Source organism: Mustelus asterias, chromosome 3 (genome assembly GCF_964213995.1).
Source record: "Mustelus asterias chromosome 3, sMusAst1.hap1.1, whole genome shotgun sequence".
NCBI lineage: Eukaryota > Metazoa > Chordata > Chondrichthyes > Carcharhiniformes > Triakidae > Mustelus > Mustelus asterias.
In genome coordinates, this window is record NC_135803.1 from 104,727,422 (window position 1) to 104,751,117 (window position 23,696).

A 23,696-nucleotide genomic window follows, 5' to 3' on the forward strand; every position below is an offset into this window, starting at 1 on the left:
AAAAAGACCCATCTACAACCGCTCTTTGCCTTCTGTGGGCAAGCCAGTTCTGAATCCACAAAGCAATGTCCCCTTGTACCCCATGCCCCTTCACTTTCTCAGTGAGCCTTGCATGGGGCACCTTATCAAACGCCTTGCTGAAATCCATATAAACTACATCTACCGCTCTTTGACTAAAGTCGACTTTAGATATTTCCAAACCACCTGGTTATATGGATAGCAATGGGTATGGAAAATAAGGAATGCTGTTTAGGCTCTTTATTTGTTTCTTCGCTTTGAATCTTTCAAGATTTCAGGTTAAATTTAAGAAATACTCAATTCTGGAATCATCTTTAATAGTTGTCCTCAAATGTGTATATCTATAGAAACCTGCTGTTCAATGTGGGGATTGGAGAAGTGATGCACAGCGGGAGGACTAATGGAGAAAGATATAATACTGTAGCAGTATTTTGCTTTTGAACATTTAATGTTGGAAATCTGAAATAAAAACAGGAAATCCTGGAAATGCTCAGCAGGTCATACAGCGTCTGTGGAGAAAGATGCAGAGTTAACACTCTAGGTCTTGATGACCTTTCATCAGAATTGAGGAAATGTAATCGGCTTTGAGCAAGTGGAAGAAGGATGTGGAAGAACAAAAGGGAAGATCTGAGATGGGGTGGAGAGCAGGGGCGATTAAATGACGACACTTTTGTTTGGTATAAAAGCTGAAGGGAATGATGATGCATATCGTAAAGACAGAAGAGATGTATCTAAATGAAGTTTGAATGGCTACACAGCAGCTACCTGAATGCAATGTGAAAGAATAAACCAAGAAATTAATAAAAATCTTTACAGAGGATTGTGAATCTTTGGCATTCTCTGCCCCAGAAGGCTTTGGAAGCTTTTTCATTGAGTATGTTAAAAGCAGAGATTGATAGATTTCTGATTAACAACATAAAGGGCTATGAGGATAGTGGGTGGAAAAGGCATTGAAGTGTCTGATCAGCCATGATCGTATTAAATGGCCGACCAGGCTCGATGGGCTCAATGGTCCACTCCTGCTTTAAGACGAAACCAAAAGAGCAAAAAAAACACAACAAAATGGAGGCAGAGAAAATAGTTGAACTCTATGTTGAGTCCAGAAGGCTGAGATGACAGATGAGGTGCTGTTTTTTTGAACTTGCTTTGGGCTTCATTAGAGCAGGTTAGCAGGCCGAGGATAAGTCCAAGTGAGAGCAAGGTGGAGAATTAAAACAACAAGCAACAGGAAGCGCACCGTCAAGCTTTGCAGTCTGAATAAAGGTGACCCACAATGCGGTCACCCAATCTGTGTTTGGTCTCCCCAGTGGGGAGGAGACCACATTGTGAGCAGCGAATACGGTCGACTAAATTGAAAGAAGTACAAGTCAATTGCTATTTCACCTGGAAGGAGTGTTTGGGATCTGCACGGTAGGTAAGCAAGGAAGAGGTTAAGGGACAGGTGTTGCATCTCCTGCATAGAAAGGTGCTGCAGGAAAGGGAGGAGCTTTTTTTTGGTTGTGAATGAGAGTATTGCGAAGGGAATGGTCCCTGCAAAATGCTGTAAGAGGAGGGCAGGAGCATATGGGTTTGCTGGTGGCATCACACTGAAGGTGACCGAAATAACGGTGGATGATCCATTGAGCACAGAGGTTGATATGGTGAACAAGAAGAATCCTGTCAAGATTCTGGCAGGGAGGGGAAGGTATGTGAGCAGAAAGGTTAAAAATGTCAGATACAGTGGAGGGCCCTACTAACCATACAGGGGGGAAATCCTTGGCTGAGGGAAAGGGAAAACACATGGAAGGTTGCATTCTCTGAAAAGGTGCAACGGAGACTGTGGAACTGAGAGACTGGAGTAGAGTTCTTTCAGGACAAGGATGTGAGCAAGTGGGTCAAGGTAGCTGTGAGATTCTGTGGGCTTGTAATGAATATTAGCCCATCTCTGAAATGGTGACCAAGAAATCCAGGAAGGGAAGAGTCTGAGATGGACAGGTGAATGTGGGAGAAGTCTGGAAATTAGAAACAAAATCGATGAAATTTTCCAGTTCATGGCAAGAGCAGGAAGAAGAGCATCAATGTACCAGAAAAAGAGATGCGGGAGTGAGTGTGCAAAGACTGGAATAAGAAATATTCCACATATATCTGACAAAAAGACAAGTATAGAAGCCATGAAGGGACCCACCGCAACACCTTTTATTTGGAGGAAGTGAGTGAACAACTTCTCTTTGAATACAATGTGAGAGGGTTAGCCGGGCAATGGTGAATGGGGACCAGCTGGGCCTCTGTTCAAGGAAGAAGCAGAGAGTTCTCAGACTGTCCTGGTAAGGTGCGAGGGGAATTGGGGGGGGGGGGTGTGAAGAGGAGAAGGGAAAAAGCAGGAACTTTAATCTTAATGTAGATGAGATGAGAAACATTAGTGTCCATTTTAAATCCTTAAAAATGGCAGGACAAGTTGAGGTAATTAAAAAAGCATATGGATAGCTTGGGTTTATGGTGACGTACGAACATTGGACTTTGGAGCAGGAGTAGGCCATCCAGCCCTTCAAGCCTGCTCCACCATTCAATAAAGATCATGGCTGATATGGTTGTGGTCTCCACTCCACTTTACTGTCTGTAACACCCCCACCTCTCCCATAACACCTGACTACCTTGTGTACAAAATTAAATATATAAATTTATAAACAGTGGAATAGAATATAAAAGCAAAAGATCATGCTACAACTTTAGAAACTATCAATTAGGCCTCAGCTGGGATATTGTGGATCGTTTTGGACACTTTAAGAAGAAGTGATTTACCACCATGTTACCAAGGATGAGAGACCTCAGTTATGAAGAAAGCTTGGAGAAATTAGGACTGTTCTCCTTGGAACAGGGAAGGAGTTCAACGTCTTTGAAAGTGGATATATCGCAGTCAGCGTGTTATGAGAAGCGAGAAGAAATTATGGAGGCTCTGACCATTTTCCAATCCTGTCTGGCGACAGTATAATGCTGGAGGACAGCAAGCACCATACTACAGTTTAAAAAGGGATAGATGACGTAAATACAGGCTAGTCAGTCTAACATCAGTGGCAGGAACATTATTGGAAAAAGTTCTGAGGGACAGGATGAATCTTGATTTAGAGAGACATGGATTAATCGTTGTATGTATTCATTAAAGGAAATTGTCTGACTAATATGATTAAATTTTTGGTGAAGTTAACAAGGAAGGTCAATGAGGGTCATGCATTCGATGTAGTCTATGTGGATCTTGCAAGGTCCCAGATGGCAGGCAGATCATAAAATTAAAAGCCTATGGAATCCAGGGCAAAGTGCAAAGTTGGATCTAAAATTGGCTCAAAGGCAGGGAGCAAAAGGGAATTGTCAATGGATGTTATTGTGACTAGGAGGCTGTTTCCATTGGGATTCCTGCAGGGCTCACTACTGAGTCCCTTGCTTTTTGTGGTATGTATCAATGATTTGCACTTGAATGGAGGGGATATGATTAAGAAGCTTGCCGATGATACAAAAATTGGCCATGTGATTGATGATGAACAAAGCTGTAGACCTGGAGGAAGATACCAATGGCCTAGTCACGTGGGTGGAATAGTGGCAAATGATGTTCACTCTGGCGAAGTGTGAGGCAATGCATTTGGGAAAGGCTAACTCAGCAAGAAAATACAGAGTAAATGGTAAGATACTGAGAAGTGTCGAGGAAATGTGTGTCCCATAGATCCTTGAAGATTGCTGGACAGGTAGATAAGGCGATCAACAAAACATAAGAACTTGCCTTTATTAGGCAAGGCATAGAGGTGGGAGATTATGTTGGTAATGAATAAAGCTCTGGTTAGGCCACAGCTGGATTACTCTGTAAATTTCTAGGACCAAATAGATTAAAATACATGGATGAGATGTTTAGATAGAGTAAATGGAGTGAAGCAGTTCCCTCTGGAAAGTGGGTTAATTACCAGAAGTTGAGGAATCAAAAATCATTGACTGAAGATTTGGAGAGGAGATGAGAATAAATTTATTTACTCAGAATTATCAAGATCTGGAAAGCTCGACTTCAAAAAGGTATAATCTGATTCTATAAATCATTTTTAAAAACCTCCTTTATATTTAACTTTTAAAAGCAAAGAATCCCCAGAAAACTATTGAAAAGAAAGCCAATAAAGCAAGATTTCACTTTTTAATGCTTCTACTTTTACAAACCAACTAATACCAAGATAAAACATGATTTGGCATGGAAAGGACATTTCAAACAGAGATAAATTTCAAAGTTAATGTTTATTTATTAGTCACAAGTAGGCTTACATTAACACTGCAGTGAAGTTACTGTGAAAATCCCCCAGTCGCCACACTCAGGCGCCTGTTTGGGTACACTGAGGGAGAATTTAGCATGGCCAATCAACCGAGCTCTCACATCTTTGGACTGTGGGAGGAAACCAGAGCACGCGGAAGAAACCCACAGAGATACGGAGAGAACATGCATACTCCACACACACAGTGACCTAAGCGAGGAATCGAACGTGGGTCCCTGACACTAAGGCAGCAGTGCTAACCACTGTGCCATTGTGCCACCCCATTTCATTTTCAATAGTCGAAATAACTTCATGTTGTTACAAGCACTTGCATTACTTTCCGGGCAAATGTGGGACCAGGTGCAATATCAAAGTCGTTCCAACTTGGCCTCTGCTATGTAGCACCCCTCTTTCCACTTAATTATTTTGGCCCTTGAGTCACAATCCCCAGTAGCTATATTCCATTCAAAGTCCATGGACATGACCACCAACAAGCCGTAAATCTTCGAACTCCCCTCGTTCAGGTCGCAACAGTTCTGTTGGCACTGAATCCCCAGAGACTCCCTTCTCCGACCTCTCTAAATGGTCTGGTGGGCTTTAACAACGCAGAGTAGTAGTGGGTCTTGTCCAATCCACGGTCCATTTCCTTTTGAGTTCTCTGCTCTTTCTAACTGTATAACACACACAGTAGAGTTGTCAAGTTTTACTGCACAGAAAGAGGCCATTCAACCCATCATGTTAGCACTGGCCATCAAGCACCTATCTATTCTAATCCCATTTTTCAATACTTTGCCCAATGCCCAAATGCTTGATGGCATTTCAAGTGCTCATCAGCCAATGGAGTACTTTTTTGAAGTGTAGTGACTGTTGTAATGTCAGAAATGCAGCAGCCAATTTGCACATAGCAACCTCCCACAAACAGCAATGTAATAATGGCCAGAAAATATATTATTTGTGATGTCAAGTGAGGGATAAATGTTGGCCAGAACACTGGGTTAACTCACCTGCTCTTCGAAATAGTGTCGTGGGATCGTTTACATCCATGTGAGATAGCAAACTGGCCCTCGGATCAACAGATCATTCGAAAAGCAGCACCTGCAACATCACAGCAAATGCTCAGTACTGCACTGGAGTGTCAGCCTTGATTTTTGTGTAGACACTTAAACTGCAGGTCTGTCTTTATGCCTCATCAGTAATCACCTCAATTCATTTTTATTTCATTCATTGGACATGGGCATCACTGGCTGGCCAGCATTTATTGCCCATCCCTACTTGCCATTCAGCTTTTCAGAGGGCAGTTAAGAATCAATCACATTGCTGTGGCTCTGGCCAGACCAGGTAAAGATGGCAGATTTCCTTCCCTAAAGGACATAAGTGAACCAGGTGGGTTTTTTCTGACAACAATGGTTTCATGGTCACCAGTAGATTCTTAATTGCAGATTTTTTTTAAAAACTGAATTCAAATTCCACCATCTGCCATGGCAGGATTTTGAACCTTCGTCCCCAGAACATTAGCTGAGTTTCTGGATTAATTGTCTAGCGATAATGCCACTAGGCCATCACCTCCCCGTTCAGACCTGTGACCTCTCGGCCAGAATTCTTTATGCATCAAGCCAGGGGACCAGCGTTTCCCTTTGGATCTTTGCCTTGGGCCTGAGAAAACAGCTGTGGTACAAACAAATTGAAGCAAAGTCATTTGATGGTGTTTCATGTGTGTTAAAATCCCTGTACCTTGACTGTTAATGTAACTGGCTGATAGCGCCCTTTCAGAAATCGGAACTCGGTCTTGGATGTTGACAACTACTCACTCGGCTCGAGGAAGGGTGAAAACTTTAAATGTACAGGGGTTAAGTTGGTGAATCTGGGCAGTGCTATTACAATAACACCCAATTGCAACATGTAGTCAGTGCAGGTCAGGGTGGCCATAGATGCACTAAATTGGTGATAACGCAGTCTTTGTCAGAAATTTAAGTGGGACTGAGGAGCTGATTAGCTTGAATTGCCTGATTCTGAGGCACAATACTGAACAGTCATTTCTATTTGCATTCTTTGTGTCTGTGATGCAGCTGAAATAATCACAAATACGCACACAAACAACAGGCCTACATCTGGTGTTCATCAGTCCAGTTGTCCAACACACACCGCGCTAACCTCAGCTATGTTCTTCCTTTGGGCACGTCTGATCGGGACCCAATGTACTTGCTTCATGGATAAAGAACAATGCATTCAGACTTATTCCAATGTATTTATATTTTGTATGGTTTGAGAAACAGCAAATGACTAATGCCCTCAGTGCAGATAGTGCCATCAGAGACTAAGAGCAAATGTGATACATTAGGAAGAAAGCGAAGATTTAGAAGTATGAGGAAATTAGGGGGAAAGAAGACTGGACAGAGGTAGAAGAGTTTCACTGTTATGAAGTCCTGGGAAAAAATGAGTGAGAATAGGAAACTGTATTATGCTTTGCTTTTAACATGATATGGATGGCACTAGAGGAAGGAAGCATAGGGCAGATGTTTGCAACTGAAGTTATTTGTATTCACTGTCTGCTTAAAAGGATCAAGGGAGCCTTTTATCATGTAGACAAAGCCCCGGGTCAAAAGCGCCTTTATTTTGCGCAAGAGCTGTTCTTTTGCCACTGGCTCAAAGCATCGGTTTGACACTGCTGCTGGAAATACCTTATCTAACCATCCTTGGTGAATCTGGTGAGTTTTTTTTGAGGTTGCCACTGGCTACGCACCATGGTCTCTATCTGTTTTAGTGATGTTTAACCCAGTATAATTGAAGTTAAATTATGGCAATGGAGAGAGAGAGAAATTATTAATGCGTACTGTGGCATGCTGCTTAGTCTGATTGCTAAACTGGAGATCAGAAGATACACATCACTGACTGTGGCATCAACTCTCTCTCACAGACTCTTCCCATGGGGGAACAAGTTACAACCTAATGGCCAACACTACATGAACATCTGGCAGGGAGAATTCCCATACCACAACACAGCAGATGATGGATACGCCAACACTGCCCCTGTAAGTGCAAGTGCCCAGAGCCATTCAGTCTCTGTTTGTTGCATATTAATCAGCCTCCTGTGGCTTTGCTCCAAGTGAGTGAAAGGATATGCTAGTGTAATAAGAAATGCATGCTGTATCAAAACTGTTGATGGATTGCCAACCATGATGTTGCATTTTTTAACCTACTTCTGAGTTCTTTGTAATGCTCTTTCCTTCCCCCCCGCCTTAATTTTTCAGCTTCTTGCCTCTTTCCTTTATCTTTCACTCTCTTTGCTCCTTGCTCTTGGCTCCATTTGCTTCCTGCTCTTGTCTTCTTTGCTTCCAGGTGTGAGATGGCATGGTGTAAACAGCAGGCTCCAACATCTGCTGGTTGTGTTTGGGTGGTGATTATGGGGTTAATGAAGCCTTCAGCAGCTGCCTTTGCACCCACCTGTCCCAAACGCACATAGTCTCACCTACTAGTCATTTCTATTGCGTCCCCTAAACCTTCACCTTCCTATTCCCGTTACTTCCTTCCCTCAAACAAGCTGCACAGCTCTTGTACCCTTACCCCCCGACCACTCAGACCTCAGAAGATGATTCACTAAATAAATGTAATCGCATTATTTATGAAATATGTGTTTTCCATTTTTTTTTGGACATTTCAAATTTCAAGTATTGAGGGGAAAATTGCAAGACAAAGTTTCAAAGTATTGAGTGGTGCGATGGTAGAATTACTGCTTTGATGCCCCTTATCATCAATAGCCTTCCAATTCTAACTGACCATGCTCTCTCATGTTGGCTAAATACTTGAGCAATGTGATATATGGGATGGGGACAAATTTTTCTTCTTTGCATTTGGGGTGGTTCAGTGGTTAGCACTGCTGCTCCCAGCGCCAGAGACCCAGGTTTGATTCCCAGCTTGGGTCACTGTCTATGTGGAATTTGCACATTCTCTCCATGTCTGCATGAATTTCCTCCAGGTGCTCCAGTTTCCTCCCATAGTCCAAAGATGTGTGGGTTAGGTGGATTGACCATGCTAAATTGCCCCTCAGTGTCGGGAGGGACTGGCTAGGGTAAATGCATGGAGTTATGGGGATAGGGCCTGTGCGGGATTGTGGTCGGTGCAGACTTGATGGGCCAAATGGCCTCCTTCTGCACTGTAGGATTCTATGATTTGGATGTAAATATGCAATCCATCTAAAGAATGGTTTTTGGGAAGACCTAGAGCAGATCCTGCACAATTTTCCATTCATTTAAATTGCTGAACGGCAGACCATGAAGGTTCTGTTGCAGACATGTGATTCTTCCTGTCTGGTTTTCCTTGGTGCTTTCTGCTGAGGTAATTTTTTTTCTCTTGGATGTAAACAATGTTCTCCCAAGTAAAAACAAGTCAGTGCTTTCAAGAGTGGGAGGGCAAAGATTTGGGAGGACTGGAGGCGGGAGATTTGCCGAACAGCAATTTTTCAAAATATTATTTGATACTATCCATGTATTGGTGCTCCACTGCATATATAAGCACAGAGCAATTCGCCATATAGCAAGTTTCCAGTCCTCCCTTTCTGTTCGAAAGAAGGTGCCGAGTGGACATAAGGCATTTCCTTACAGAGTAGTGTAGTCACCCAGTTCAGAGTCACAGAACTGGTCAACCTAGCCAATGTGTGGCTTGGGGGAGGGCTGGAAAGGAAAAGAAGGGGAGGTAGGTTAAGTTATTCAGGGTATTGTTCTATGTTGCCATATTTATTTAACATCCATTTTCCATAATTGCAGTAAATGGGTGGCAATATTTAGTGGTTTCACTAAATATTGAGGCATTTTTGACCATGAAAGGAATAAATGTAAAGTGTTGGACCAGGACTGTTGCACCTGATCTGTATATGTTGAGATGTGTTTATTTATGCTTATTTTTAGTTCAACAGTGTTAATATATTCAGATAAATATTTGCTTAAGGCTTTGAGATGTGTTGTGTTAGAATGAATTAGTGTTAGCATGAAGAGATCATGACATATTGTTGCTAAAAGCCACTAACCACAGTTGCCATGTGTTCTTTCCGCACCCTCCCCCCGCCCCCCCCCCATCTTGCAGGTCAATGCCTTTCCTCCCAATGGCTATGGTCTCTTCAACATGGTTGGGAATGCCTGGGAATGGACATCTGATTGGTGGAGTATACACCACACCACTGATGAGTTAGAGAATCCTGTAAGTAGTACAGTTGCTGAACTCTAATCATGATAGGATGGGCTGTGCCTTATGAGGACAGTTGGTTTTCTGAGCCTGCGCTGCTGTTACAGAGCCATGTGTTCTGACATTGAGGCCATGGCTTCTTAACCGTTGGCATTGGGACAGAAATTGGCAGGCATCAGACCCACAACTTTCTAATCTGTGTAGCGAATGGTTGGCATTCCCTGCCAGCAGTGTAGACTGTGTGGAAATTTGTTCCTCGATGTGATCACAAATGATGCCTTTGGGGATGCTCAACTTGTGATGTGATGTGACTTTGTTAATGTGTATCTGACGTTGCTAGCATGGAGGATTTACCTGTGACCCATTAAGTATTTTTACTTACTTTTAAAAGTCAATGCCTTTGTATAGTTTATTGAAATTGTAAATCTAGTTGTTCACATCAGTTGTTTGCTCTGCTTTGGATGAGATGAGGACTTGTTGCTTTTCTGACTGAATCATGTGAGCTGCCTGTGTATGGTCTATGGTGTGGAAACCAAAATAGGGATAATTACATAAGACTGGGTCTGCTGCATCACCTTCGACCAAGCGTCAATCAGGAACCAAGGGCACAAAGACCAAACATTGTGCCCCTGTCGTTGTTCCGAATTGGATTAGCCAACTCAACACAGACTGTGGGAACATTCTGCTTTGCTTAGCTTGGTTCCGCACTGACGTATCACTAGGTCATTAGGAGAAAGATTATTGGCTTTTTTTTTTTTGCATTGTTTTAAAGCACTGAAGGACAAACTGAATAGATTTAGCACATTTCGAAAAGCAAAACACAGCAGTGATTTTACTGCATCTAGACTTTCCTTGACACATGGGTAAGATAAATCCTGGAAAACCTACAGGAACAATCCTGGGACGGTAGTATACAGGCACAGTTTAATGCATTCTGAGAGCACCGATTCGGAGAAGGTGTTTGGAATGAGCAGCATTAGTTTAACAAGCCACTACTTTGATGCAGTGGCAGCTTTATTTACAAGTGAATAAGAATAATGCAGTGTTACTTAATTGAAGGGTTTTTGTAGAAACGTTTCAGACTATGGCAGTTCAGGTTGAATAATCCTTCCATGAACACAAAGCCACAAACAACTCCTTTGCAAGATGTTGTATTTGCACTTCAAAGTGTGATATCACCATCATCTGTCTAGCTGCTGTCAGCGGGGACCCGGTGGATGTTGCTCACTTATTTTATGTGCCTGAAAGAATCTTTGGGGGAGGGGAAGAGAAGTGGGAGGCAGGAGATACGGAATCCAACGGTGATGGAAGACATTAGCCAGGATTTTCCGGCCCTGCCATGGGGGAAGGGACCTGCAGGAGATGCGACAGGCCAGCCAAAAGGCAGGACTGGAAGATGCCCAGGACTGCTGGGGCTGGAAAATTCTGGCCCCATTCTCAGCATCCTAACCTACACAATCTGCAAACAGTGGTTCTGATGATTATCCAGGTGTGATAGCCCCCACGAGGGGAAATCACTGATTGATCTCTCTGTAGAGCTTATTGAGTATGAGTTCCCCTGGTAACAGACAGTGGCCTGCCCAGCTGGAACTCATTACGTGAGCCATTTATGAAGCAGGCCTGGGACTGGGCCTGTTGAACAGTAATCCCAGGCAGGGTCTAATGTGTGTACACCATAGTGCTGGTTTTACTTTGCATTCTGTAATAAACTATGTTCCCCTCCTGTTGGGCTTCCTGAGTCATTAGACCTGGGTCAAGGCTGAGACTGAAAGGGGCAGACAGAGTAGGAAGCAGAATAGTTAACCCTTTGTGTTTTAATCCTATTCTTCTCGGTGAACAGTCTGTTTAGCAGCAGTTTAGAAAGAAAGAAAAATAATTCCCATGCATGTCGTATTTAATGGAAACCACAGGATGAACTTTATTACCAGAGAATTAAACTTTTTGCAGTGTAGTCGCTGTATATAGGTAAGAGTGGGCCATATCTGTACAAGCTCTAACAAATGACAAACAAGTGAATAATTGATCAGATTATCTATTTTAGTTTGAATAGGGAAGCAGGATCAGTGTAACATCGGTGTGACCAAACTCTGGGTAGTGACCTCTATCTGAGAGTGTGGTGGAGACCGCTACCATCAAGGCTTTCAAAATGGAACTGGTTAGGAAGCTGAAGTGAAACAAATGCATGGTTTGGTTGGATTTCTTATTGTCACATGTATAAACATACAGTGAAAAGTATTGTTCCTTGCATGTTATACAGACAAAACACACCGTTCATAATGAAGGAGAGGAGAGAGTGCAAAATGTAGTGTTACAGTCATAGCTAGGGTGTAGAGAAAGATCAATTTAATGCAAGGTAGGTCCATTCAATCGTCTGACAGCAGCAGGGAAGAAGCTGTTCTTGAGTCGGGTTGGTACGTGACTTCAGACTTTTGTATCTTTTTCCCGGTGGAAGAGAGAATGTCCAGGGTACGTGGAGTCCTTAATTATGCTAGCTACTTTGCCAAGGCAGCGGGAAGTGTAGACAATCAATGGATGAGAGGCTGGCTTGCATGATGGATTGGGCTACATTCACGACCTTTTGGGGTGGCACAGTGGTTAGCACTGCTGCCTCACAGCGCCAGGGACCCAGGTTCGATTCCCGGCTTGGGTCACTGTCTGTGTGGAGTTTGCATGTTCTCCCCATGTCTGCGTGGGTTTCCTCCGGGTGCTCCGGTTTCCTCCCACATTCTGAAAGACGTACTGGTTAGGTGCATTGACCCGAACAGGTGCCGGACTCTGGCAACTAGAGGAATTTCACGGTAACTTCATTGCAGTGTTAATGTAAGCCTTACTTGTGACAAATAAATAAACTATTTTTTTGTAGTTGCTTGCGCTCTTGGGCAGAACAGGAGCCATACCAAGCTGTGATACAACCAGAAAGAATGCTTTCAATGGTGCATCTGTAAAAGCTGGTGAGAGTCGTAGCTGACATGCCAAATTTCCTTAGTCTTCTGAGAAAGTAGAGGCATTGTTGGGCTTTCTTAACTATACTGTCAGCATGGGGGGACCAGGACAGGTGGTTGGCGATCTGGATACCTATAAACTTGAAGCTCTCGACCCTTTATACTTCATCCCCATTGATGTAGACAGGGGCATGTTCTCCACTACGCTTCCCGAGGTCAATGACAATCTCCTTCGTTTTGTTGACATTGAGGGAGAGATTATTGTCACCGCAACAGTTCACCAGATTCTCTCTCATTCCTGTACTCATAGAACATAGAACAGTACAGCACAGAACAGGCCCTTCGGCCCACGATGTTGTGCCGAGCTTTATCTGAAACCAAGATCAAGCTATCCCACTCCCTATCATCCTGGTGTGCTCCATGTGCCTATCCAATAACCACTTAAATGTTCCGAAAGTGTCTGACTCCACTCTCACTGCAGGCAGTCCATTCCACACCTCAACCACTCTCTGCGTAAAGAACCTACCTCTGATATCCTTCCTGTATCTCCCACTACGAACCCTATAGTTATGCCCCCTTGTAATAGCTCCATCCACCCGAGGAAATAGTCTTTGAACGTTCACTCTATCTATCCCCTTCATCATTTTATAAACCTCTATTAAGTCTCCCCTCAGCCTCCTCCGCTCCAGAGAGAACAGCCCTAGCTCCCTCAACCTTTCCTCATAAGACCTACCCTCCAAACCAGGCAGCATCCTGGTAAATCTCCTCTGCACTCTTTCCAGCGCTTCCACATCCTTCTTATAGTGAGGTGACCAGAACTGCACACAATATTCCAAATGTGGTCTCACCAAGGTCCTGTACAGTTGCAGCATAACCCCATGGCTCTTAAACTCCAACCCCCTGTTAATAAAAGCTAACACACTATAGGCCTTCTTCACAGCTCTATCCACTTGAGTGGCAACCTTTAGAGATCTGTGGATATGAACCCCAAGATCTCTCTGTTCCTCCACAGTCTTCAGAACCCTACCTTTGACCCTGTAATCCACATTTAAATTAGTCCTACCAAAATGAATCACCTCACATTTATCAGGGTTAAACTCCATTTGCCATTTTTCAGCCCAGCTTTGCATCCTATCTATGTCTCTTTGCAGCCTACAACAGCCCTCCACCTCATCCACTACTCCACCAATCTTGGTGTCATCAGCAAATTTACTGATCCACCCTTCAGCCCCCTCCTCCAAGTCATTAATAAAAATCACAAAGAGCAGAGGACCAAGCACTGATCCCTGCGGCACACCGCTAGCAACCTGCCTCCAATACGAAAATTTTCCATCGACCACCACCCTCTGTCTTCGATCAGACAGCCAGTTACCTATCCAATCGGCCAACTTTCCCTCTATCCCACACCTCCTCAGTTTCATCATAAGCCGACCATGGGGGACCTTATCAAACGCCTTACTAAAATCCATGTATATGACATCAACTGCCCTACCTTCATCAACACACTTAGTTACCTCCTCAAAAAATTCTATCAAATTTGTGAGGCACGACTTGCCCTTCACGAATCCGTGCTGACTATCCCGGATTAATCCGCATCTTTCTAAATGGTCGTAAATCCCATCCCTAAGGATCTTTTCCATCAATTTACCAACCACCGAAGTAAGACTAACCGGTCTATAATTACCAGGGTCATTTCTATTCCCTTTCTTAAACAGAGGAACAACATCCGCCATTCTCCAGTCTTCTGGCACCATCCCCGTGGACAGCGAGGACCCAAAGATCAAAGCCAAAGGCTCTGCAATCTCATCCCTTGCCTCCCAAAGAATCCTAGGATACATTTCATCAGGCCCAGGGGACTTATCGACCTTCAGTTTATTCAAAGCTGCCAGGACATCCTCCCTCCGAATATCTATTTCCTCCAGCCTATTAGCCTGTAACACGTTCTCTTCCTCAAAAACATGGCCCCTCTCCTTGGTGAACACTGAAGAAAAGTATTCATTCATCACCTCACCTATCTCTACTGACTCCATACACAAGTTCCCACTACTGTCCTTGACCGGCCCTAACCTCACCCTGGTCATTCTTTTATTCCTCACATAAGAGTAAAAAGCCTTGGGGTTTTCCTTGATCCGACCCGCCAAGGACTCTGTCTTATCATTGTTTGAGATCCGACCCACTACAGTGGTGTCGTCAGCAAACTTGAAAATCGAGTTGGAGGGGAATTTGGCCAAACAATCATAGGTGTATAAGGAGTATAGTAGGGGGCACCAGTGCTGAGGATGATCATGGAGGCTACAAGATACTCAGTCTCGATTGGCCAAATGGCCCCATCCTGTAGTAATTAACTATTTTCGTGAATTCTAGCAGTCTGGCTCACAAAACCCAGGCAACACGTTTTCTTTCTGGGTTTATATTTCATGCTTGCAAAATTTTATACATTTGGTGCTTTGAAAGTTACTGTTTCTCATTTGCCCAATAGCAAATGAAGTGTCTTGGATTTGATTCAGAACCCAATAATGTCAGTGTCTGCAAAGATAATACAGGCAAGGCAAATGTTTTATCCTCTTCTGTGTTTATTGTGCGCTGGAACTAAAGATCCATTCAGTTGCGGGGGCCCAGTTTAGAATCTCAACTGTACTGATATAATTCTCAAGGTGGAGAAGGATAGATACCTGGCAATCTCATGATGTTGACTGTGGTTAACCACTACCTGAGCAGTCATTATGGCCAACCTTCATTCTGTAAATGAATTATTCGTCTGTGTAAATGAAGCATGTAAAGGCAATTTGAATTGGTAATCTTAGTGTTCAGAGTTACATTTGAAATAAAAAGATTAATGAGAGCTTTTCCACTGCTCATGATTGGTTCTTAGTCCAGAATTGATGCTGAAATAAATCCCTTGGATGCACTGTTGTTAGCAAATGACAATATAAACTGATGGCGGTCTTATGAATTGAAAGTGGATCGAGCCAAAAATATTTTGCAAATCTTAAACAGTTAAATTTAACCAGGAGTGAAAGAAGATGGTGATTGCTGTTCTTTTTAAAGTAAGGTTGGAAACAGTCATGTCCAATAACTTGACAATATTTGTCTTTGATTTTGAGGAAAACATCCTTAAGTGCTTTATAGAGATAACGCGAAGAAATGGATACTGAGCCAAAAAAGGAAATGCATCGTAGAGAAATATCACCATCCACTCATACATGAGTGGTTTGGAGCAGCGCACTTTATTTTTTTTATGTGGAGCGCGGCCAATTCATTTAAATACAGTGGTGCTTTAATTTTTTTTGCGTGGCTGCTCATGCGTGTTAATTTAAAGGGGCAGGCTAATACACAGTCAATGTGGAGACTTTCAGGTTGCTGTGCAGCTTTGTCTGTTGGTTTGTGAAATGGTGGCTATATCATAGAAATCATAGAAACCCTACAGTGCAGAAGGAGGCCATTCGGCCCATCGAGTCTGCACCGACCACAATCCCACCCCACATATTTACCCGCTAATCCCTCTAACCTACGCATCCCAGGACTCTAAGGGGCAATTTTTAACCTGGCCAATCAACCTAACCCGCACATCTTTGGACTGTGGGAGGAAACCGGAGCACCCGGAGGAAACCCACGCAGACACGAGCAGATATTTTTCTTTCACCTGTGCGTTCGTGTGTGTGTGCGTGCCTGCCTGCCTGTGCGTGTACATGTGTGTGTGTCTACATACAAGAATGGACTACGCTGCTCTTACTTTGCATTGTGGCTCTTAATTTTATTGTGGTAAACTAGTTCATCTGCTAATTTGCTAGATTTCATCCAGTACCCTAACACTCGTATAGATAGACGGCATGTAAAGGGGAAAAGGTCTGATCTGCTGGCTCCTGAACTAAATTGCCCTCTTTTTACAGTCCATAGTTTCTCCAGTGTATCAAAGAGATGCCGGGTTGGGCCTGAAAATGGACAATTAAACTCACTTTAAATTGTTTGCGCAAAATTTAAGTCACTTTAAATGAGGCACACATAGGACTGAAAGATTTCATTTCTCTATTAATCTGAAGGCATGCAGGTATGAACCAATTGCAAGTTTGACAAAAGTTCACCCATGCCAATTCAATCTCTAAATTACATAACTGATTTATTAAAAATAACATCAGCAACAGACAGGACAGCAGATTGCAATGATGTACACCTTCCTCAGTGAAAGACGAACAAACAATTCACCCGGTAGTCTTTGATGTGCATCAGTATCTTTAACATAATATACAAGTGGGGCTTCGTTGCATCCAATGAAACTCCAGCCCTTCCTCCGAAAGATCTTGCAGATCAAGATGAAGGTAGATATCCTCGGCGGTTCGGCCAGGAACAAGGAAATCAAATATTTTTCTCAAAAATTGAACAAGCTGTCACAGAAGATGCCTGAAATTCTTAAGTTAAAATCTGTTATATTTTATTACAGATTATTAATATGTATTACAAATTATGTTAGAGATTACTATTATAATATAAATGGATGTTGCCCAGCACTTTATTCTATTAAAAATCAAAAGGAAAGTTGTGCAAAATATGAAAACAAAGAGCAGAATAAACTAGAAATACACAGCAAGTCGGGCAGCAACTGTGGAGAAAGAAGTTAAAAATTAAAGGTCTAAGAAACTTCCTCAGGACTACCAGAAGTTGCAGGTATCTTTAAAATCAATCGAATTACCTTAATTTGATAGACTTCATGACAAAGTCATCAATCTTGGGTGTGCATTCCAACTTGGTTTGCAATGAACAATGGAAGTGAGCGTACCAGACCATGACGTGTGTCCCCTGCAACCTGGAGAGAGCCAGTTGGCAGTAACCAAAATTAAAGTGATGAGGCACGTCACTGAATTGCACTCTGATAACGTAAACTTTTCTCATGATCTCAATTGTTTGGGAACAAGACTTTCCTTAGACTGTAGAAAATTATCTGGATTGTGCTCGGAAATAAAAGAAACTTGAGTGCAGTGCGGATAAGGAACCACAGAAGCTGTTGGCTTGTAGCCTCGTTTCTTGATGCTCCGCAGGGAGCTTCAGTCCACTATAGGATGCTGTTGATGCAGAGTGTTTTTATTCTCCCTCCTCCTGTGCGGAACACAGTGAGATGCATTTATGCCTTCTAATTCTTATTAATCATAGTAGATGAGCTGCCACAACTAAAAGTTTAAAAACATTGTTCGCCTGCGAGTTTACCAATTTGTCTCCATTATTTCAAGAAGGTTTTTCACTTGCATGATTCCCGTATATTTATTTTTGTTCAAATTTGGCACCACAGTGCGTTGTCACACAGGAACTTGGATGAAAAGCGGTCAAGGTCAAACCAATTTGCGTTTTACCACAGTACAATGACAGTGGAGTGCTTGGTCAGTCATAGTAATCAATCTCTATCAATTAGTATACAACAAACCCAGGCACAATCCGAAGACAACAACACAGTTGGCCATGTCGTACAAGGTACAAAATTACATAGTTGTTTGTGTAAGACACTAGTTCACACTCTTCATTGGGTTTTATTAATGATTGGTGTAAGTGGTCGTATCTAACTGCTCCCTTCTTCCTCAGTGAAATGTCAGCCGTTGAACTTTCTCCACAGCTGCTGCCTGGCTGGTTGAGTATTTCTAGCCTGCTCTGTTTTTTGTTTTGATATTTTCTAGCTTTGGCAGGACTTTGCGTTTGATTTGAATTAGAACAAAGTCCTGGGAAACATCTGCAATATACAAGGGCCGTCTCACATCTGAAAGAAGTGTTCTGTTGCAGGTAACCTGCATTTTCTTGCATCACAGATTTTACATTTTAAAAATTTCGGGCATCTTCCTTGACAGCTTGAGGCAATTTTTGAAACAAATATTTAATTTCCTTGTTCCTGGTTGAATTTTAGAGGAGATAGACATTCTGTCTTGGTCTCAATCTGAGATATATATTTCTGAGGCTATTCATACAGGGTTGTAGATTCATTGGGTTTGGTGAAACTCCAATTGTACGTTATGTTAAAGAGAGGCAACGGCATAGTGGCAATGTCTGTAGACTAGTAATCCAGAGACCCAGGTTAATGCTCTGGGGACAGGGGTTCAAATCCCATCATTGCACATTAGGGAAGGAAATCTGCCTTCCTTACCTGATCTGGCCTACATGTGACTCCAGACCCACAGCAGTGCCCTCTGAAATGGCCGAAGCAGCCACTAAGTTCAAGGACAAGTAGTGGGCAACAAATGCTGGCCTTGCCAGCGACACCCACATTCCATGAAATAATTTTTAAAATCAGTGCAGTTCAAGAACTACTGGCTCAATTATTCATTGTTCATTAAGGAGGTGGACACCACTGCAACCTGCTGCATTTTCTATTGTAGTAAGAGTTTTGACAACACCAGGTTAAAGTCCAACAGGTTTATTTGGTAGCAAATGCTACCAATGGCATTTGCTACCAAATAAACCTGTTGGACTTTAACCTGGTGTTGTTAAAACTCTTACTGTGGTTACCCCAGTCCAACGCCGGCATCTCCGCATTTTCTATTACCAGTGTTTTTTTTAAATAATCTAAGCTACTGTCAGCAGTAAGTGCACTACCCCTTATTAATCACTTCTCCCCTTTGCCAGTCCTTGATTGGAGATTGATGATGCTCTTTTGGGGACAGATCTCTGGCACCAGCTTTTCTATGTGTATTTCGTTTAAGTGGTCATACTTTATTTGTATCTGTAGACTGAGACCATTTGGTGCATCACATTCACTAAAGCCCATTCAACATCTGTTCATGTACATTTTGCAACAGTCATCATTGAAGACTGCGAGCCCTAGTTGTCTTCTTTACCATTTCTAGCCCAATATCCTGTTGCAGTGCGTTCCCTGGCTTTGATCAGCTGTGAACAGAGCTAGGATCGAACCTGGAGCCTTCTGCTGCCCTATAAGTCATTTTACTGAATAGTGGAGGGGCAACGTTCAGTTTTTAAGGTTATGGAAACACTGCAGCTTTTTTAGAAAGACAAAATACTGATGGATTTAACTCCTGCTGTAGTATTTGACCTAGTTTCAGGATTACCTATTTGGAGCATTGAAAGATAAATCCAGGTCTCAATGCCTTAGCGACTGATGGGCTCTTTGCAGAATTTGATAACATCCAGGATTAGGTTGCTCTAAATTCGGCATTTGGCCTAAAATTTCGATACATTTCTGTCCCGATCATAGGACCTCAACCTTATGCATGTCAACTAAATAGAAATTTAAGTCACGGAATTATGATCTGCTCTCGTGGAGAAATTCAAAGCTGAGGGTAAAATCTGGCTGTGTTTATCAGAAGGCAGAGCCCACTTTGTGAAATACAGGCTTTTAAATCTGAATTTGAGTTCCTCTACCGTACTAACGCTAGAAGTTCACTTTTAAATCTATAGATTATATAGCAAATGCACAACACTGAATTTACTTGGTAAAATGGTCAAAGGCACATAGCTTCACGATACTCTGATATCTTACAATTTTAAACAAGGCCGAAGAACTTGAGTTACTTTCATAACACAAGGACCTCCCAAAGTGCTTTACAGTCAATTGGATTCTTTTGACATCGAGAGGCTACTGTAATGTAGGCAGCACAGCAGTCAATTTGTACACACAAGTACAAGCAATAAATGGCTAGATGTTGGTTGAAGGATAGATATTGGCCTGGACACAGGAACATCCCCCAGCTCTTTGAGTAATGACATGTGATCTTTTGTGTTTGATCATATGCTCAAGTCAGGTGTAAGATTTGAATCTACTATCTTCTGCAACAGAGGCGAATGCTCAAACTGACGCAGTGCTGGTATTTTAGGAAGGGTACATTTCTTGAAGGCAATGCACCTGCAATTTCTGCATCCTATTAGGGAACCATGTTATTTTGGTTACTATACTTCTGGCCTAACCAGACTTTTGCCAGCTCTGGAGAATGGTTCGTGGCCACATAAGTAAAACTTCAAACATTTGAATTATTCTACGTTTTGGACAATTTCTAAATTCACCTGGGGTACATGTTGAACCTGGTGCGCCAAATCGTATTCCAGAAGCACTTCCTTGGGAAGGGGGTCAAGGCTTTGGAGAAGGTGCAGTGGAGATTTATCAGAATGATGCTAAGAGGGATAGCTTCCGTTATGTGGGGAGACAGAAGGAACTGGGATTGTTCTTCCCCAAGCAAAGAATATTAAGTGGAGATTGAATAGCTAGCTGCCTGATGAAGAATTTGTTTTTTTTTACTCGGGTAAGGTTTCCTGATCTGGAATGCACTGCATGAAAGGGTGGTGGAAGCAGATTCAATAGTAACTTTCAAAAGGGAATTGGATAAATACTTGCAAAGAAAAATTTGTAGGGCTTTGTGGAAAAAGCGAGGGGAATGTGACTAATTGCAAAGCTCCTTCAAATGGCATGAAGGAACAAAAGGCCTCCTGGGCTGTAGGATTCCATGAGCAACCCTGCAATGTATGAATAAAAGTATGATATTTTAATCTTTCCTATATAAGCACAGTTTGTTTAAGGAAAATTCAGACCTCATCAACTCTGTTGTTGAGATTTCTAAAGTCGTCAGAGAGCAGGAGCAAGCAAGGTCTGTCCTATTATATGCATCATTGCTTGCGTGTCTTGAGAATATTTGCATTTCCATCCTCTCTGGTAAGTAGCTACTACTTTTCAGCTACTGCCGATTCAGTCAGGATACATGATCATTCATTTCAACTGAAGTACAGTACAATACAGCCTGCTGTTCAACAAAAAAAAAAGGCGATTGGTACATGTTTCGTCTGAATGGCAGAAGGCTCCAAGGACTTGAGGAAAAGTACAAAAGGGTGCGGGGAAAATGCAGTCAAAATTTCAGTTGACAGCTCTAATGTGGAGCTAACATGAACACAAACATCTTGGTCCAAATTATATCCTTTTTGTAAACCCAAAACTTGTGTGAAGTGACTCACAGTAAAAGGTACCCTGATGTGGCTGAGAAAAGGATGGAATGGTAGAAAAGATTAGATGCCTCTTTAAAAGATGAAACTGGAGAAGTTGAATTGATTCAACATCTTGAATTGATGTATGCGTATTTTTGACAAGTGAAACTTCCGCTTTCACCAGGAGTGGGTGTCTGATCTCTTTTATTTTGTTCTTTGTGTTAAGTCTTGAGCAGATTTTGCACCCAAATCCTCTCTGCAGCACATGAGTGACAGAGCATTAATATCAATGGAAAGTTTCTGATTCACTGTAATTAATGTCACTGTGAGACGGAGATTCCGGTGATGGCTGCAATTACAGTTGTTCCCTTTTCCAAGCTGTGCGGGGAACTAACTTATCCAGCTTGTCTTGTGTTGTTCCAGTAGATGTGACTTTGACTGCATGTAATGATCTCTTTCAGAATGTTTTTTTTAAGTGCTGTATGTGACAGGTCAATGTTTTGTATCCTAGATGTTAACCACAATTCCCAGCACAATTACATTCAAAAACTGTTTCTGTTTGGTTGGTACCTTTGTAGTAATCATAGAATAGCTCCGGTGCACAAGATCATTCAGCCCATCATGTCTGTACCACCTCTCTGCAAGAGAAACTCTGCTCAACCATTCACCTGCCTTTTCCCCATAACTCCACAAATCTTTGCTGCTCCAATATTTATTTATCTTCTTTTGAATGTCTCAAGTGAATCTACCTCCATCACACCTTCAAGCACTGTGCTTCAGATCCTAATCACTCCCTGCATGAAAAGGCTTTTCCTCATCTCATCTCTGGTTCTTTTGCCAATGATTTTAAATTGCTGTCCTTTACTTCTCATCCCTTCTGCCAATAAGAATAGTTTCTCCTTATCGACACTGTCAAAATTCCTTGGGAATTTTAGCACCTCAATCAAATCTCTCAAGCTTCTCTCTCGGCTTTTCCAGTCTATCCACATGATAGGAAGCATTCTTCGTCAATCTTTTCTATACCTCCTCCAATGCCTTCACATTCTTCCTAAAGTCTGGTGCACACAATTGAACACACAACTCCAGTTATGGCCGAACCATTGTTTTATAAAAGTTTACCACACAGCACCTTTGCCTTTTTACTCCACACCTCTATTTATAAAGCCGAGGATACCATGTGCCTTATTCACTGCCTTCTCAACCTGCCCTGCGCACAAATACTTACCAAAAGGTATCACTTCACATTCCTCAGCATCAAATTTAATCTGTCCATTCCACCAGCCTGAGTCCTCTTGAAGTCTCTCGCTGCCCTCCACAAGTTTACAATTCTTCCAAGTTTTTTGTCATCTGAAAACTTTGAAATTGTGCCTGCACACCAAATTCTAGGCCATAGAATCATAGAATCCCTATAATGCAGAAAGAGGCCATTTGGCCCTTCAAGTCTGCACTGTAACCTCAAGTCTTTCCCCTACTAACCTCCCTGACACTAAGGGGCAATTGAGCATGGCCAACCAACCTAATCCACACATCTTTGAGAGGAAACCAGTGCACCTGGAGGAAACCCCCACAAACATGGGGAGAATGTGCAAACTCCACACAGTCACCCAAGGCTGGAATTGAACCCAGGTCCCTGTAGTTGTGAGGCAGCAATGCTAACCACTGTGCCACTATGCTGTCCACGGCGGCATAATGGTCACAGGTCATTAATCTTCTTTTGGCTTCACCCATTTTACTTTGGGTCACCACAATGTTGGTTGATGACCCTTCTATATCTCGTCCTGTCAGTCACCTTTTCCTTTTCCAGTCCTGCTGTGTTGAATCTCTCACTCCCTCATCCTTTCCATATGGTTCTTGGTCATCTTCTTCTCTTTTCTGGCTGTCCCATATGCATTACTTACCTCACCACAAGCCCCCTGTCACTCGCAACAGATGACTACACCTTTTCAATCTCTTCTCAGCTACTTTCTCTGATGTTCCCACAATCTTCATTGACACAACGTGCTGGGTCCTGATTTTATCCTTTCTTGTTACTCTATGCGTCCATCTCGGCATCCTCATCTTATTAGTACCCTGTCCTTGTTCCCTTCTCCTCGATGTTGCCAGATTTATGGACTCTATAACAAAGCCGGTCTTTCAGCCATCTTCTAGATTCTTCCTTTCAGTTTCAGCAATGCTTTTTTTTTAACCCGAACACTCCACTTCTTCCAATTGCTTCAACCAGAGCTGAATCTGTTGCTTAATTTTCATTTCCACACTTCATCTTTTTGAAACTATTCACTATTTCTAAGCCTTCGCTCAATCTTTACACCTTCACTCCAATTCTCTTTCCCAGCCTCAAAAGGATGGTCCATATATTGGATCTTTGGTCTACTGCTCTTCGTACCCCTGACATCCAGTGCTT

General features: G+C 42.5%; 1 protein-coding gene across 1 annotated transcript in view; it reads left to right on the top strand.

The window, feature by feature from the left end:
* The window catches only part of LOC144491510 (formylglycine-generating enzyme-like), a 122,389-nt gene that overhangs the window by 58,316 nt on the left and 40,377 nt on the right, over window positions 1–23,696 (top strand). The window contains exons 6-7 of the mRNA XM_078209413.1: window positions 7,192–7,306; window positions 9,354–9,467. Coding sequence (XP_078065539.1) covers window positions 7,192–7,306; window positions 9,354–9,467 — 229 coding nt within the window. The remainder of the gene's footprint in view (window positions 1–7,191; window positions 7,307–9,353; window positions 9,468–23,696) is intronic.